At 36.4% G+C, this 18,666-nt stretch overlaps 1 protein-coding gene across 2 annotated transcripts in view; it reads right to left on the bottom strand.

Moving 5' to 3' along the window:
* DNAAF4 (dynein axonemal assembly factor 4) overlaps positions 1–18,666 on the bottom strand; it is a 58,670-nt gene that overhangs the window by 9,780 nt on the left and 30,224 nt on the right. Inside the window, exons 6-8 of one of the 2 annotated variants that reach the window (XM_044764846.2) lie at positions 7,803–7,948; positions 5,960–6,069; positions 5,321–5,368 (exon numbers count right to left, since the gene is read on the bottom strand). In XM_044764846.2, coding sequence (XP_044620781.1) covers positions 5,321–5,368; positions 5,960–6,069; positions 7,803–7,948 — 304 coding nt within the window. The remainder of the gene's footprint in view (positions 1–5,320; positions 5,369–5,959; positions 6,070–7,802; positions 7,949–18,666) is intronic. The other variant, XM_014860444.3, reaches the window with a different exon arrangement.

Below are 18,666 nucleotides of genomic sequence, written 5' to 3'. Positions count from 1 at the left end.
CATATGCAGACAGAATTCAAGTGGTCCTAGTGTGGGGAAAGAAGGGATTTTAAGTCTGGGATTAAGACAAGGTCCAACAAAACTTATGTTAAAAATCAAGCACAGAGTAACGTCAGTGGGACAGAACAATGGTCTATCTGCCTTACGTGATTACAAGCGTCTTGTGGAAGGGTAGCTATTAAAGCTATTTACAGATTCTGAGTCATGTAAGGCTGTTAAATAACACCATACCTTGCATGTATCTAAATTATAGCCTCCAAACTCTGTTTCATGTGAGATGTTCTCAGTAAAAAGTTATCTGGCACAATGTTAATTGGAAAAGGTAAAATTCTTTGATTAGCAAATAAAATTAACCATGCTTATGTATTTTCCTGAAAGGTAGATTTGGCATTTAAAACTAAGACACAGCAGGAGGCAGTTGGTAATGAAAAATGAAAACATTCTGTGGCTTTTTCTCAGAGTCTGTTTTTGAATAGATATAATCCCTGAAATATTTTCTCAAGCTATTGCTCTTTTGAAAGGCGTGCCTACCTCTACCCTTTTGTGAAACAAGTGTCTCATAGGTTTAAACACAATAAGGACAGCTGGACTCTTTTTGCCTGTGTACATATAGAAGGCTACCATGAAACAAAGCCTCTGGAGATGAAAGTATTTCATCCTTGGGCTTAAATTCAACACCTTGCTTCTGAACCGGTTCTATTAGGTCAGTTTCTGTCTTTTGTACTGCACTACATTGCTGAAGAGGACAGAGTTCTCTCTAACAAGTCTTACCTTTCCTTTTATCTGTCTGTACTTGGCACTATGATTAACTCTACTTTGCTCTGTTTCTCTGGGTGTCATTAGTTACTAAGTTTTCTTCCATCTCCCCTCATTTTTAACTCCCTTCTTCTTCTCTTGCTTTTACTACCTAATTGGAGGCAGTAAGGCAAAATGGTACAAAAACAACAGAGACTAAAGTAATTTCAATCTACCAGTCACACCTGACAGCTGCAAAGTACACTTTTGCACTAGGTTGCTGCCAATTCATTGCTTTTGCCAGCAATGAATAGACAGGAATATATCAATTATATGTGTATTTATATACATATAATATACACACATATTATACACAGATAACATATACATATATAGACATATTTATACCCATATAATTGATATATCCTATGTATATATATATACACTTTATATAAATACTAGTCTTCTGCTGTACTTGTCAGTCAAAACTTCAACCCTTGTTCAATGCCCTTTCCACTCTTAAATCCAATCATGTCATTAGTATATCGGAAATAAGACCAGACCAAATACTGCATAGGACCTTTAGCCAGTCCCAGCACCATAACACCTTGTGCCAAAGGACTTTCTAACCACGCCCATCAACCCTGTTATCTTTGGGCACTGATCAAAAAGCACGCATCTCCCTTGTGCTCATATTAAAGTCCCTATTTGCCACCCTTTCCTACTCTCACCTGCCTCTACTCCTTTGCACTGGCTTTACTCCTGGTGCCACCATAGCATGGCTTGATGAGTGGTGTGTAGGTCCACTCCCAGGATCTGAACCCACGAACCCTGGGCCACTGACGTGGAATGCGTAAACTTAACCACTACACCACTGGGCCAGCCCCTGGCTTTTTTTAAAGCACTCTTCTTTTATTTAGCGAGGGTTTTTTTTTTCAGATTGGCTCTGAAATAACACCTGTTGCCAATCATCTTTTTTGTTTTTTCTTCTTCTCCCCAAAGCCCTCCAGTACAAAGTTGTATATTCAAGTTGTAGGTCCTTCTGGTTGTGGCATGTGGGATGCCGCCTCAGCATGGCTTGATGCGCTGTGCTAGGTCCACGCCCAGGATCCGAACTGGTGAAACCCCAGGCCGCTGAAGCAGAGTGCACGAACTTAACCATTTGGCCATGGGGCCAGCCTCTCAGTGAGGGTTTGGAAACCTGGTTCCCAGCACCTGTCTCCATCCCAACTTCTGCCATAATTCCAGAAGATTCTAAGTTTTAGGTATATGACCCATTTATCAATTTAGCCTTGAAATACCTGGAACTCCTTAATTCAAATCACCTCCTCCTCAACTCTACTTTTACTACCACTTCCAGGGACACATCTTGGACATCCCCTGAACTGCACTACCTCAGAAATAGCAAACTCTGGAATCCCAGCCACTGACCACTGGTAGCTACTATTCTGCCAACTTTCCTTTTATACTCAAACTTCAACCTTGCAATGCCCTCTAATTTCTTTTTTTTTTTTTAGGAAGATTAGCCCTGAGCTAACTACTTCCAATCCGCCTCTTTTTGCTGAGGAAGACTGGCCCTGAGCTAACATCCATTCCCATCTTTCTCTATTTTATAGGTGGGACGCCTACCACAGCATGGCTTTTTGCCAAGCAGTGCCATGTCCAAATCTGGGATCCAAACCAGCGAACCCTGGGCCACCGAGAAGTGGAACGTGCACACTTAATGGCTGTGCCACCAGGCAGGCCCCGCCCTCTAATTTCTTAATTGCTCCATTTTCTCTTAGTCCACTGGGCCCCTCAGGCATCTCTTCCTTTCTAACCCAGCGCAGACTTCACAGCTAAATATCTGAGCTGTCTTTCCAAAAGTTTTCCACTACTAGTCTTTTGCTGTATTGTCAGTCAAAACCCCAACCCTGGCTCAATGATCTACTCTTAAATCCAAAAGACTAAACACTACAGGAGAGAAATCACACAGCTGCACTGACTGGCATCTCTAAGAATTCATTTTCTCTAACCTAGCAGAGTTCTCAACATCACCCAATAAGCAATATTCCTTGTTAAAAACTTACCTAGATTCACACTTATCTTCACTTTCTTTCCTCCAATCTCAGAAAATAAAGTATCTCTATCTATTTCAAGTCAATCTGTCAACATTTTCTAGAGCAAAGTTACCATTCCAACAGAACAGTCCTTGCAGTCATGCACACTTCGCACTCTCGGGCTGCAAGGAGGAGGAACTCACAGCCACACCACTTAGGCTGCCTGCACTAAGGCTAATCAATCGGAACAAAAGGACAGGAAGAGGATTTCACTTATCTGTGACAGGTGGACAGGAGTGGTTGGAACACAAACTTTGAAATCATATTCACCAGGGATTGAATCCTAGTTCTACTTATTAACTACCACCCTAGCCAACATTCTCAACCTCTCCAGCCCTGTTTCCACATTTGTAAAATGGGGATAAAGACAATATCCAACTAAGATTTTTACAGGAATTAAACAAACATTTTGTGTAAAGCTAGTTTCTCAATAAATATTTGTTAAATGAGTGCAAAAGCAGTAGGTCCTACCCAACTATACTTGTGAGGATTTAATGAGAGAGTGTATGTGAAAGCTCTTGTAAACCACCACAGGCTATGAACATATTAACTGTGATTATGACAATAGCAGCTTAAAGACAAGCAAATGCAATTAAAGAAATGATTTAGAGTAGATACAATTGCGGGGCAGGGCAGGCAGGTAGACTGGGTGAAAACCAAGGGGGACTTTCATTTGATATGGACTGTGTAAATTTTTTTCAAAAGAAATATTTTCATTATAAAATTTAAAAATGAATGCAACTTTTTACAAGAGAAAAACAAAACAAATTCAAGATAATCCATCCAGCATTGGCCTTGACCAGTTTTCTCACTCTCCTTACAGACACTTCAATCATTTCTTCTGTCTTGTCTCCTAATCTATTCAAACCTTATCTATTACTAAAGAAGGACAAAATAAAACAAAAACTCTTTCCTTATAGTTTCTATTCCACTGGCTTCTGATAGTATTTTTGTGTAATCCTTTCTTTTCTCAGACCTTCAAATGTTGGTAGGTGACAGAGTTTTATCCTCAGGCCACTAGTTTCCTAATCTACACACTCTTTTTGGATATCTCACCTACTCTTATGAATTATACTACTACATAAATGCTGATAACCTCTAAATCTATATCTAGAGTGCTGGTTTCTCCCCTGAGTTTCAAACTTGCTGGACACTGTCATCCAGACTGACCCAGAGACATCTCAAGCTCAACATATTCAAAACTGAACTTATCTGAATTCTCTCCTAACTGGCCCCTCTTCTAGTATTCTCTAATTCAGTTGGCATCAGGCAATCACTCACTCAAACTAGAAACTCAGAAGTCATCCACAACTACTCTTTCTCTCTCACTTCCTGACAATCCATCAAAAAGTTCTGCCTATTTTACCTCCTAAATATTTCTCAGATTGCCCTCCCTTCCACCCCTACAACAATGCCATAGTTCAAGGCCTTTGCCTTGGTTTCTGCAACACATTTTTTTCCCCACCACACAGAAAAAAATCTAGGAATCTTGACCAAGTACAATAGGCATCTGCCTATTTTTATAGGTTTATTTGTCATTATTCCTAGCCTCAAACTTTATGTTTTAGAAAAAAATAAACTATCCATAGTTCCTGACCCATACACCACAGCATTTCTTGTCTCTGAGCTTTTGCTCATACTGTTTCCTCTGCCTGAATGAATGTCTTTCTCTCCTTTCCCCTTGAAACTCCTACTTATCATTAAGAGGAGCTCAGGTGCTACATTCTCTAGGAAAATTTTCCTGAGCCTACCTTCCTCCCTTAAATGTTAGGTGCTCCTCTTCTCTACTCTCATTTCATCTCGTTCTTTTCTATGTATTGTACTTCCCACGCAATGTTATAAGTACCTGTGTATGTCTCTCTCCTCCACTGATCTCTGTAGCTCAGAGCCTAGCCTACAGTCTGGCAAACACTAAGCAACCAATAGATGTTTATTTAACGGTTCAATAAATGGAGAGGGAGGGAGGGAGTGAAGGGGAGAAATAGGAGGAAGGATCATGTTGGGGTTTACTGTTGGGAGTAAGAGGAAGCAACCCGTTAACCCCAGGACTCCAGCTCACAAATCAATCTCTGGTATTGTAACATACAGGAGAAAAGACCAAGAAAGACAGAGCAAAGATGAGGAATAAAAATAGAGACATTGTGGTAGACAGATAATGCTCCCCCTCAAAAGATGTGCTCATCCCCAGGACCTGTGAATATGTTAAGTAACATGGCAGAAAGGACCTTGCAGATGAGATTAAGTTAAGGATCTTGAAATAGGAGATTATCCTGGATTATGCAAGTGGGACTAATATAAACACAAGAGTCCCTATAAAAGAAAGAGGGAGGCAGGAGAATCAGAGTCAGAAAAGGAGATGTGACAAAGCAAAGTCAGAATGATGCAATTGCAGGCTGGGGCTATATCAAGGAATATGGGCAGCCTCCATGCTTGAAAATGCAAGGAAATGGGTTCTCTCCTAGAGCCTCCAGGATTGCAATTGATACCTTGATTGTAGCCCAGTGAAACCCATTTTGGACTTCTGACCTCCAGAACTGTAAGATAATAAATTTGTATGGTTTTAAGCCACTAAGTTTGTGACAGTTTGTTATGGTAGCAATAAGAAAATAATACAAAAGTATATATAATGAGATACAATAAATATCTACAGTTGCCTCAAAATAACTCAAATTGCCATCCAGAACGTACCAGAATTCACATATAATGAAAAAGATTGCCTAAATGTAAAATAATAATTTATAAAATCATTTGGTACTCTTAAAAATGGATATAAATAATCAAAGAAGCTCTAGTTTCTAAGAAACATGTTTTTAAGGGAGGTATTAGGAATGACATGTTAAATATAAGGGATTTTAATAAGCAATCCAAAAGATGTGATTTTTTCACTTCTATGACACTTAAATACAAAAACAGATTTAAAAAAGATCCTTACTTAATTTTTATAAGATCTGACTTTTTTAATATGGATTTACTTACTTTAAAATTTACGAATTTGCTTACTTGCATTGTCTCTCCCCAAAACCACTCATACAAACACATATATCAAGGTATCTAGAAAATATGATAAGTACTAATGTCTACATAAATTTACTATAAATCTCATGGCCAGAGTTCAAATAACTTACTTCCCTTTGTCCTTCAACCATTCTGGGTTCTTTTCTTCTTCTTTTAAATCATAAAGTTCAGGAATATCCGTATTCATTGCTCTTCGTGCCTCTGCTTGTTTGTGTAGCCACTGAAATGAAAATGAAGTCTAATGAAGGACACAAATGTCTTATTTTTATTAACAGCTACTTTTAGATTTTCCACCTTCCTACATAAGATGGAAATACTCTTTGTTATGGACTGAACGTTTGTGTCCCCCAAAATTCTTATTGAAACCCTTTCCACCAATGTGATGGTATTTGGAGCTGGGGCCTTTGGGAGGTGATTAGGTTTAGATGACGTCATGAGGGTGGGGGCCCCATGATAGGATTAGTGTCCTTAGAGGAAGAGACCAGAACACATGCTCTTCCCTTCAGCCCCCACCCCAGCACCCTGACCTTGGACCTCCCTGCCTCCAGAAGTCTGAGAGAGAAATGGCTGTTGTTTCCATCACCCAGTCTATGGTATTTTCTTACAGCAGCCCAAGCAGACTAATACACTATTTGGTGATAACGCTTTTAAACTTCCAGTTTTTATACATTTTTACACTTTTTTTAAACTTTACTAGCTGATTAAGATCAAATTTTCATCCAAATTTCTGGGAGTTTACGTCAGTATTATTTTAATTTTCTTGTTTATAATATATTTTTATTTTTCTATACTGAAAAATATATAAATGATTTTTATTTTTTATTTTTTTCTAAAGATTGGCACCTGAGCTAATACCTGTTGCCAATCTTTTTCTTTTTTTTTACTTTTTTCTTCTCCTCAAAGCCCACCAGTACACAGTTGTATATTCTAGTTGTGGGTCCTTCTGGTTGTGCTATGTGGCACGCTGCCTCAGCATGGCCTGATGAGCAGTGCCATGTCCACACCCAGGGTCTGAACCCAGCGAAACCCTGGGCCACTGAAGCCAAGCGTGTAAACTTAGCCACTTGGCCACAGTGCCAGCCCCTGATTTTTAAAAAATTATAATTTTATAATTACAAAAATACTTTTATAAATAATATAGAAATAATGTACTATTTAATACTAAGAAAAAAGTTAATATTGATAAATTGCCCTTACGTCATAAGGATCTTCAATTATTTCCACAAGTTTTCAATTGAGAGGAGTATCAGTTCACACCTTACAGTAAAACAATGCAGTTCTTAGTGCTTCTATAACTAAGGATACAATATTCAAAATCCCAGAGCTCAGGAATTTATAAATGAATGAAAGACATTAATTCCAAAACATCACATTATAAATACCCGATATTAATAATTAATGACAATAATATATTAATAATAAATTTCCAAATCTCTTCTTACCACAACACACACTGATCCAAAGTTTACAAATCTATTATAGAAAATAATGTATTTGATAAAATAAATGGCATGTGCAACGGTTTATTTCCTGGAATAAGCAACAATACTGTATATTAAATCAGTGTTCTCTCAGCATTCTGGAGCCAAAAAAAATCCTGCAAAATATATTTTTCTCAGGGCTGGTCCACTGGCTTAGTGGTTAAGTTTGAGTGTTTTGCTTTGGCAGCCTGGGGTTAGTGGGTTAGGATCCTGGGTGTGGACTTGCACACTGCTCATCAAGCCATGTTGTGGCAGGGTACCACATACAAGAAAGAGGAAGACTGGCAACAGTTGTTAGCTCAGGGCCAATCTTTCTCACCAAAAAAAATATATATACATATATTCCATGAAGTCATATCTCTAGTGTAATGAATACTTAAGAAATTCAGACTCAGTACTAGTTTCAATAGATGAAATAAAAAATAAAGTATTCTCCTTTGTGGTCATTGTAACTAACAGCAAGTACACCTACCTCCTCTTCTTCTGCTACTTGTGATTCCCGGAGAGCAGTGGGGAAGACTCGAGGAGTGAAGTTGATTTTAATACTGCCCACAGAACGAGGAGCAGGAATACTGTCTTCCTTTAACTTGTCAAAAAATATATTCTCTGAACTTCTCCCTTCAAAAACAATATTAGCGAGTAAGTTATTTACCTTTCACTTTCTAGTTAACAATCAAACTGATTTTTATTATTATTATTTTTTTAATTTTTCCTTCTTCTCTCCAAAGCCTCCCTGTACATAGTTGTATATTCCAGTTGTGGGTCCTTCTAGTTGTGGCACGTGGGACACCACCTCAGCATGGCTTGATGAGCGGTGCTATGTCCGTGCCCAGGATCCAAATCGGTGAAACCCTGGGCCACGGAGGTGGAGTGTGCAAACTTAACCACTTGCCCATGGGGCTGGCCCCTCAAACTGATTTTTAAAGTAATTACACATCAAAGTTACTTCTAAAATCCTATGCAAATAAACCAAAGATACTTTCTGCAAGAAGGCAAGTAAAATCCATCACTGAAAGTATGGCAGCTAGTCGTTTGTTCTTTAATCAATGACCCCAGCTACTTTTCTGGGATCTCCTTTGTTGAACCACACAGTGTCTAGTTTACATTTGCTCTAGGGGAGGGCACTCCAGGCAACTCTACATCAAGTCTAGAGGAGGGTATGGAGGCCAAGCCATCACTGCCAACACCACCTCTACTTCCTTAAGCTCCTATCAATATATTCCATAAGCTTCCTTGTGATGGTATAAAAGTTCCTCAGCCACCAGAGAGAGCTAACGAGAACAGGCAAAGAGTAGTAATGAAAAGCTATACATTTTTATAAAGGTAGTTGGATGTCATAATTGTTAAGCCAATGTAAGAGGAGAAACTAATCTATGTGTTAGAATATAAACTATATGAATAAAAGGAAAGAAAGGTACTAAATAGTGCAAAAGTACCAAAAATATGATACACAGATTTAAAAGGTAAATATTAAAATTGGTATTAAAAAAGATTTTGCACAAATATGACAGAGTTAACATCCTTGATATAAAATGTACACATACAAATAAGAAACAAAATTTTCAATTTAAAAAATTTGAAAATGGCCTGAATTGACATTTCAAAGGGAGGGAGGAGGGGAGTAGGGAGGAAAGAATAAGGTCTTGAACAAACAAGAAAGCAACACCAACAAAAAATTTGAGCAAAAATTTTCTACAGATGCTTGTAGTTGAGACTGCTATCTCCCAATATCCTATTCACTCTCTGCTCTTCCTTTTAATAATAGAATTTGAGTTAGAAGATAGGCACATGACTATACTAGGCTAGAATCTACATAACCTAGCCTCCCTTAAGATTAGGTGTGGTTAATGTGCCAAATCTGAGACAACAGAACGTGAACAGAAGCAAAGTATACAACTTATAGATAGGTCATCATCTTACAGGTAAATCTCTTTGATGCGGACTTCCTCTTTTCCCCTCCCCACTGACTAAAAAACAATGCCAACTGCAGCACCCACCTTGGAACCAGAGATAGAAGCCAAATGATGTGATGACAGAGGTGGCCCCACCAGCCTGGATAGCCTTGTGGAACAAAGTCATCTATTAGGCCTAGATAGATCACTGCTACATAACAAGTGTTAATTACAGAGAACTAAATCTCCACCTTATTTGATCTGTAATTTTGGATCTCTTTATTATAACAGCTTGAACCTACCAAATATAATGTTCCAAGAATTTTATATCCATGTAAACTGCTGTTCACTTGTGAAGGCAAAAGACATTCCTAGATATGCAAGAACTAAGTTAATACACCACCTAGCCATCTTTTCTGAATAAACTGCACAAAGAAATGTTCCAGAACATAGAAAAACAAAATTAAGAATGCAGGAGTGGGAAACTCGAGGGTAAAAATGAAAAAAGACAGGTTTTCTAAAACAGTGGATAACACACTAAAAACTGTTGTGAGTAAGATTTTTAAATGTTAGTACAACAGAAGGTAAATAGAATAAAAAGTAAAAATGAAGTATATAACTTCAAATGATTATACTAATGATTATTAGTATACACAACAGGGAGGGAATATGCACTACTCTTCCATAATGAAAAATAAAAAAAATCATTTTGCTAAAGAAAAGTAAATAAACATTTATAAATGCTTATGAAAAATATTAAAGTGACCACTAGTTACATTAAAAATAGGATATCTAACTTTCAAACTCTTGCAGTAAAATAAGACAAATAGCAAAACACAAAAAGAAATTAGCTTTCTGCTTCTAGCAGCACAGGTTAGAGTTTTTACAAACTATAACAAATCATTTTACAAACAGATAAAATGCTAAGAACACATACAACGCTGGATGAAAAATAGTAAATAAACAAAAGATTCAAGTATATAATTCAGTTCTAAAGTAAGCAAAGAAAAAGGCCAAAGGCTGGAAATTTAAGGCTGATATAGGTACCAAGGTGGGGAGCTGGAAATCCCACTAGAACTTTGGAAGAGCTGCACCCTCAGTGAAAAGGACACTTATAGAACCTCTGTCCACTAGTCCAGGAAAGTGAAGCCTGTCTCTTTCTGGGGCTCTTGATAGGAGGAGAAAAATGTCTCTTGTGAGAAATCAATAGTTCAGATATCCCTTGGGAGCAATTCTTACTTCTGCAAACCAGAACATATGAGATTTCCTCATATGTACACACAAAAACATCCCTGCTGAAGGTAAGCACAGAAACAAAAAGTACAAGTCACATAAAGAAACAATACAGTGTAAAGAACAGTCAGCAGACACAAGAAACAGGAGGACTGGCCCCCTGAGAATCTGAAATAAAACGATCTGAAAGAAACTATAATAATTTTAAACATGCTTCCTAAGACAGACTAAAATCCATCATGAAAAACTAAGAAGCTAATGACAAAAGAACAAACAGGTGTGAAAAAAACAAACAGAACTTCCAAAATGAAAAATAGTGTCACTGAAATTTAAAACCTTTAGGACAAGTTTAACAACACGTTAAGCATAGTTGAAAAAAATTTGCAAACAGAAGATAGAACTGAGGATATTACACAGAATGCAGCCAAGAAAGATAAAGAGAATAGAGGAAGGTAATATTTAAAGACAATAGCTGAGAACTTCCCAAAATTGATGGAAGACATAAGTTCTTTGAAGGAAAGTATACTCCAAGTTCTGGTATTATGAGACAAATAAATATAAAACTGCACTTAAACTAACAAAATCAAAGTGCACCAAAGTGAACAATGTTAAAGCAACCAGAGACAAAGGATGGATTACCTCATAAAGGATCCGTAGTTGAATCAAGAGGAGAATTCTCAGCAGCAACATTAGAGAATAGAAGGCAACAGAAATCTATCTTCAAGTTACGGATGGAAAATAACTGTCAACCTTGAATTATACAGCCAGCTAAATCATCCTTCAATAACAAGTGTGAAATAAAAACAAGTGAATGTAACACTCACAGACGTTCATTAAAGAACTACTAAAGGATTTACTTAAAGGAAAGGTAATTGGACCCAGAAAGAGAGACAAGAGGCAAGAAGCAAGAAGCAAAGATAAATTAAAAAATCAGTAAATATGGGCCAATCAAAATATTAGTAACTATGTACTGGGTAAAAAACCCACACTAACAATAATGACTAAATTTAGGAGTTTAAAAGTAAGAAGTCAATTGACCCCTCCCCAAAAACGTAGAATAAAATGTTTAGAGAATACCACAAAAAATGAGTATGACTGGAGTTCATGTATTAAATTTCCTTGTAATATTTACAAGTATGGTAGAGATTAACTTTATTTTATTTTTTTATACATATTTTTTCTTTTGAGGAAGTTAGCCTTCAGCTAACATCTGCCGCCAATCCTCCTCTTTTTGCGGAGGAAGACTGGCCCTGAGCTAACATCTGTGCCCATCTTCCTCTTCTTTATTTAGGATGCCTACTACAGCATGGCTGCCAAGTAGTGCTTAAGTCCGGGATCCAAACCAGCAAACCCCGGGCCGCTGAAGCAGAACCTGCGAACTTAATCACTGCATCACAGGGCTGGCCCCTAGAGATTAACTTTAGGCTTTGTTTAGTATGCATGTTAAAAACATAATAATTGGAATTATATCTAAATATCAAAGTAGTTACAAAAAATTAATATTGATCATTCAAAGAACAAAAATAGAATGCACACCTTTCAAATTAATAGAAAGGAAAGGAGGTAATTAAGAAAACTTCTTTAATCCAAGGCAAAAAAGATAGAAAGAAGAACCAAAAAGAAAGTCTGGTAAATATAAATCACAAAGTAATACAGTAGAAAGAAATCCCAAGACATCAGGATATATTTTATGTAGAATAATAAATCTAAATGGCCTATAGTTTTTTGTTATTGTTGTTTTTTAAATTATTTTATTAGGATCATATCGGCTTACAACACTGTGTAAATTTCAGGTGCACATCACTGTATTTCAGTTTCTGTATAGACTGCACTGTGCTCACCACCAACAGTCCGGTTATAATCTGTCACCACACATATGTGCCCCTTTTGCCTTCTCCTCAACCCTTTTCTCCTCTGGTAACCACTAATCTATTCTCTTTATCTATGTGTTTGTTTATCTTCCACATATGAGTGAAATCATATGGTATTTGTCTTTCTCTGTCTGACTTATTTTGCTCAGCATAATACCCCCAAGGTCCACTGTCTTGTCACAAATGGCACAAGTTTGTCTTTTTTATGTCTGAGTAGTTCCTAAACAGCCCATAGTTTATTAAAAGAAAGCCTCAGGATAAACACAAATACGCACCAGCAAACTAGAAAAGACTTTTAAACACATCTGTAACATAATGACCCAGGAAATTTTAAATATGAGAATGATGGTCACTCCCATGTTATACATTTGGAAATGTAAAAAAAAATTCTTCCTAAGAATTCAAAGGCCAAAGAAAAAAATTATGATGGGTGACAAAAATGTGCAACTAAATGACAACGAAAACACAAGATTTCAAGGCTTGGTGAATGCATTAACACAGTACTTATGAGAAAAAATTATAGTTTCATATGCATGTATTAAAAGATTCAAAAATTAATGAAAACCAGTTGGAAAAATAACAGGAAACTAACTCAAAGAAATCAGAAGAGGCAAAATAAAAATAAATACAGGAATTAATGGAATAGAAAACAAAGAAACAATAAAAAGGATCAATAAAACCAAAAACTCCTTTTTTGCACAGACTAATAAAATTTGCAAAATGCTGCAGTAGTTGGTCAAAGAAAAATAAAACAGTATTAGGAATAAAAAAGTATATAAATATAGACAGAGTAGAGATGAGGAAACAAGATAAATGTACGCCAATAAATTTGAAAAGACGACATGAACAATTTCCTAGAAAACAAATGACCAAAATTGACTTGAAAAAATAGAAAACCTGAATGAAGAGGTAACTATTATAGCAACTAAACTGTACTTCCATAAATACTTCATACCTAGACAGTATTAGTGGCAGTTTTATTAAACCATCAAGCAACAGAAATTTCACATACAACTAAATTGTTTTGAAGAATAGAAAAAGAAAAAAGCTCCATAACTTAGGGGGTTGGTATAATTTGGTATTAAATCCGGACAAGGACAGTATGAAGAGGATAAAATGTAAGTGAATCTCAATATGAAAATAAATGTAAAAATCATTTATAAAATATCAGCAAATTGAATTTAGCTGTATAAAAAATCAACATGACCACTACTGGGTATTTATCCAAAGAAAAGAAAAACACTAATTCAAAAAGACATATGCACCCCTATGTTCACTGCAGCATTATCTACAATAGCCAAGGTATGGAAGCAACCTAAGTGTCCATCAGTAGACGAGTAGATAAAGAAAATGTGATATATATCTACAATGGAATACTACTCAGCCATAAAAAAGAATGAAATTCTCCCTATTTTTGAAAACATGAATGGATCTGGAGGGTATTATGCTAAGTGAAATAAGCTAGACAGAGAAAGAAGAATACTGTATGATTTCACTTATATGTAGAAACTAAAAAAAGACAAAACAAATGAACAAACAAAACAAAATAGAAACAGACTCACAGAGAGAGAGAATAAATTGGTGGCCAGCAGAGGGGAGAGGGGTAGGGGGAAGAGTGAAATAGATGAAGGGGATTAAGAGATACAAAATTCCAGTCATAAAATAAATAAGCCATGGGAATGTAATATACAGCATAGGGAATATAGTCAACAATATTGTAATAAATTTGTATGATAAAAGATGGTAACTAGTCTTACCAGAGTCATCATTTTGTAATGTAAATAAATGTCCAATCGCTAGGTTGCACACTTGAAACTAATACAATATTGTATGTCAACTATACTCCAATTAAAAAAAATAAAAATAAAAATAAAAATCATCATGATCAAATAGCATTTATCATAGGAATGCAAGAATGGTTCTACATCAGAAAATTTATTAATGTAATTGACATATTTATTAAATAAATGAGGAAAAAGTTACAGCAAATACCCTTGATAGAATTCAAAACTAATTCATTATGAAGAATTGTTAAAATTAATCAGCAAACTCAACAGTTCTCTATACACATAAACTAACTGCCTTTCTATAAATTTGCAATAAAAAAACAAAATGTAACAAAAAAGTATGCCATTCCCAGTGTACCTGAGCAGTAAACGTTATTTAGACTTTGCTTGTCTGAAAAGTCTTTATTCTTGCCTCACGCTTGATTAATAAACTGGGTATAGAATTCCACATTGAAAATCATTTTCACTCAGAATTTGGAAGGCACCGACCCATGTCTTCAGGACAGATGCTAACATTGGCAGTCCTTTGTGCATGATCTGTTTCTCCTCTCTGGAAGCTTTCGGGATCTTATTTTTGTCTCTAGTGTGCTGAAATTTCTGGTATTGTACTGATAATGTGCTTTTGGCATGAATCTTAACATATACTGTGCTGGACCTAATGGACTCTTTTAATTTGGAAATTCATTGATTTAAGTTTTGAAAATTGTCAAAAAAATTTTTTTAAATTATTTCTTACATGTAGACTCTAAAACAAAAAACCAATCTCATAGATACAGAGAACAGACTGATGGTTGCCAGAGCATGGGGAGGGGGGCGGTGGACAAAATGGGTGACGGTGGTCAAAAGGTACAAACTTCTAGCTATAAAATAAATAAGTCCTGGGAATGTAATGTACAGCTTGGTGACTATAGTTAATAATACCATATTACATACAGGCATACCTCATTTTGTTGCATTTTGCCTTATTGCACTTTGTAGATATTTTGTTCTTTTACAAGACCCTCCACCAGAAAAAAGATTACAACTCGCTGAAGCCTCAGATGATGGTTAGCATTTTTTAGCAATAAAGTATTTTTAGTTAAGGTATGTGCATTGCTTTTTTAGACATAATGCTATTGCACACTTAATAGACTACAGTATAGTGTAAACATAACTTTTACACACACCAGGAAACCAAAAAATTCATATGACTTGCTTTATTGCGGTTGTCTGGAACCAAACTTGCAATATCTCCAAGATATGCCTGTATGTGAAAGTTGTTAAAAAGAGTTAATCTTAAAAGTTCTCATCACCAGTAAAAAAAAAAAAAAAAAAAAAAAAAAAAAAGGTAACTATGTGTGGTGATGGATGTTAACTAGACTTACTGTGGTGATCATTTTGTAACATATACATACACCAAATTATTACACTGTACACATGAAACTAATATAACGTTATGTGTCAATTATGTCTCAATAAAAAAAAGAATTTTTTAAAAATTATTTCCTTTCCTGTTTCTTTCTCCCCTCTTCCTAATACTCCTGTTATTTGAATGTTGGACATCCTGGATGGATACTCCAGTTGTTTTATCTTTTTATTTTATATCTGCCATCTTGTTCTACTTTCTGAAAAAAAAATTAACTATATCTGAACCATTTGATTAAATTCATAATTTTTATCATTTTTAATTTCCAAACTATTTTGTTCTCTTAATAGTCTTTGTTACAGCCTCTTGTTCTTGTTTAAGGATTAAAATATATTCTTTTCTTTCTGAGAACATTAACTATAGTTCTTTTTAAGTTTTCTCCTATTCCCTGCATTACTTGGTTGTTCCAAGTGACATTTTTCTGTTTGCTTCTTGGCCATCTGCTCATCTTAAAGATGAAGTATAAAAATTCTGACTGAAAGTTCTGTGCACATGAATCTGAAGTCTGTCGACTACCGGGCCATTACAGAAAGATTTATTCATCCCACACTAGTTAGCTTTTCTCCAATGTGCATGCCAGAGGCACTGGACTTGCACATGCGCATGTCCACGAGCTAAGGGGAGAGGACAGGGCTGGAGGAATCAATATTTAGATTTTCACATTGCAGACTTTCTCTCAATCTCTGTATTTTCAGAGCAGAATCTCACTCAGTCCTCAACTACATAGAAAGTAAACCTCCAATCTTCTGTTACGGTAGGGGAGGAAATCTGCCTGTCAAATTCTGCTTACATACTTTCAACCAATCCTAGTTTTTCTAGATCTACTTTTGCCCTGCCTTTAGGAGTACCTGGTTCTTCCAAGTTGAAAAGGGACAAATCCTCACACCCTGAAGCCTCACTCTCCCTCTACAATGTTTTTAGTAACTTAGCAAGTCAAAACTAGTTCAATAGAAGAATAGGCTGATACCAGTAACTGAGCCCAAGAGGCTTCCCCTTCCTCTTTCTAACAAGAGGAAGCCCTCATAGTCATATAATTAAATAGACATTCATTGACTCCCCTTTCCTGGTTCCCTGTAAATATATACCACAGAGCAAGGGCGGGGACCCCCGGACAGAGCCTTCTTTGGGGATGGATTCACTATGCCCAGCCCTAAGCATAACTCTGTGGAATAATGAGAACTTGAGGAAATGATGCGCATTTTGATGCTTCTCTGCCTAAAAGCACTCCCAATAAACTTAATTTTTATTCAATTTTATTGAGAAATAATTTATATACCATAAACTGTACTCATTGTAAAGTGTACTAATTCAATGAGTTCTGACAGAGGTACCATCCATGAAATCAGAATCAAGACAGAAAATTTCTATCACCTCTAAGATTCCCTATGGCCCCTTGAAGTTCATCCCTCCCCTTTACACCTGGTTCCAGGCAACCACTGATGTGCTCTCAGTCATTATAAACTAGTTAGCATTTTCTAGAATTTCATGCATTATGGACTGTTTCAGTGTCCGGGTTTTTTCATTCAGCATAGTAATTTTGTGACTCATTCATGTTGTGTGTATCAGTAGTTCTCTCCTTTTTTATTGCAGTAATATTCCATTTTAGGAATGTATGAGAATTTGTTTGTCCACTCACCTGTTGATGGGCATTATATCCAGTTATTCACAACTGTGAATAAAGCTGCTATAAACATTTGAATACAAATTTTAAGGTGGACACATTCCTCTTGTGTAAATACCTAAGAGTAGAATGGCTGAGTTATATAATACGTGTATACTTAACTTTTAAGGAAACTGCCAAACACTCTTCCACAGTGCTTGTATCACTTTACATTCCTACCATCAGTATACAAGAATTCCAGTTGCAGAACATTCTCAACAACCTTTGTGTTGATGGACTCCTTAATTTTTAATATTAGTCATTTTAGTGGATGCATACTGTGTACTCTATCTCACTGCAGTTTTAATTTGCATTTCCCTTCAGTCGAATGATGTTGAACATCATTTTATGTGCATATTGCCCATTCATATGACTTCTTTTTTGAAAAGTCCAATCAAATCTTTTGTCTGTTTACTGGGTTCCTTGTCTTCTTATATACAGTTGGCCTTCTGTATCTGTGGGTTTAGCAGTTGCAGATTCAACCAACCACAGATCAAAAGGCCTACAATGGTTGGGACTGTACTGACCATGTACAGACTCTTTTTTTCTTGTCATTATCCCCTAAACAATACAGCATAACAACTACTTACATAGTATTTACATTGTATTAGGTATTATAAATAATCCAGAGATGATTTAAAATATACAGGAGGATGTGTGTAGGTTATATGCAAATACTATACCATTTTATGTAAAGGACTTGTGCATCCACAGATTTTGGTATCCACAGGGGGTCCTGGAACCCTGCAGATACTGAGGGACTACTGTACATATTACATACACAGTGAGGCAAGAATCAACTTCATTTGTTTCCATAAAGCTATCTAGTTGTTCCAGACTTGCCCTTCCCCATTGAATTGCATTGTTATCCTTGACAAAAATCATTGGACCATACATGTGTGAATCTGTTTCTGGTCTCTGTACTCAGTTCTTCTGAACTTTACACTCACCCTTTTGCCAATTCCACCCTCTCTTGATTACTGTAGCTTGATGGTAAGTCTTCAAATGAGGTGGTATAAGTCCTGCATCTTTGTCCTTATTTTTAAAAATTTCTTTGGCTATTCTAGGTCATTTGCATTCTCTTATAAATTTTAGAATCAACTTATCAATTTCTACAAAAAGCTTATTGGTATTTCTATTGAAAATGCACTAAATCTATAGATCAATTTAAGGAGAACTGACATCTTAACAACACTGAGTTTTGCAGTTCATGAACATGTTATATCTCTCCATTTGTTTAGGCCTTTTTTTTTGATGAAGATTAGCCCTGAGCTAACACCTGCTGCCAATCCTCCTCTTTTTGCTGAGGAAGATTGGCCCCGAGCTAACATCCATGCCCATCCTTCTCTACTTTATATGTGGGACGCCTACTACACCATGGCTCGCCAAGCGGTGCCATGTCTGCACCCAGGATCCGAACCGGCGAACCCCGGGCCACTGAAGCAGAAGATGCACACAACCGCTGTGCCACCAGGCTGGCCCCCAGGC

The sequence above is a fragment of the Equus asinus genome, chromosome 2 (genome assembly GCF_041296235.1).
Source record: "Equus asinus isolate D_3611 breed Donkey chromosome 2, EquAss-T2T_v2, whole genome shotgun sequence".
NCBI lineage: Eukaryota > Metazoa > Chordata > Mammalia > Perissodactyla > Equidae > Equus > Equus asinus.
This window is presented reverse-complemented; position numbering and strand designations above follow the sequence as displayed.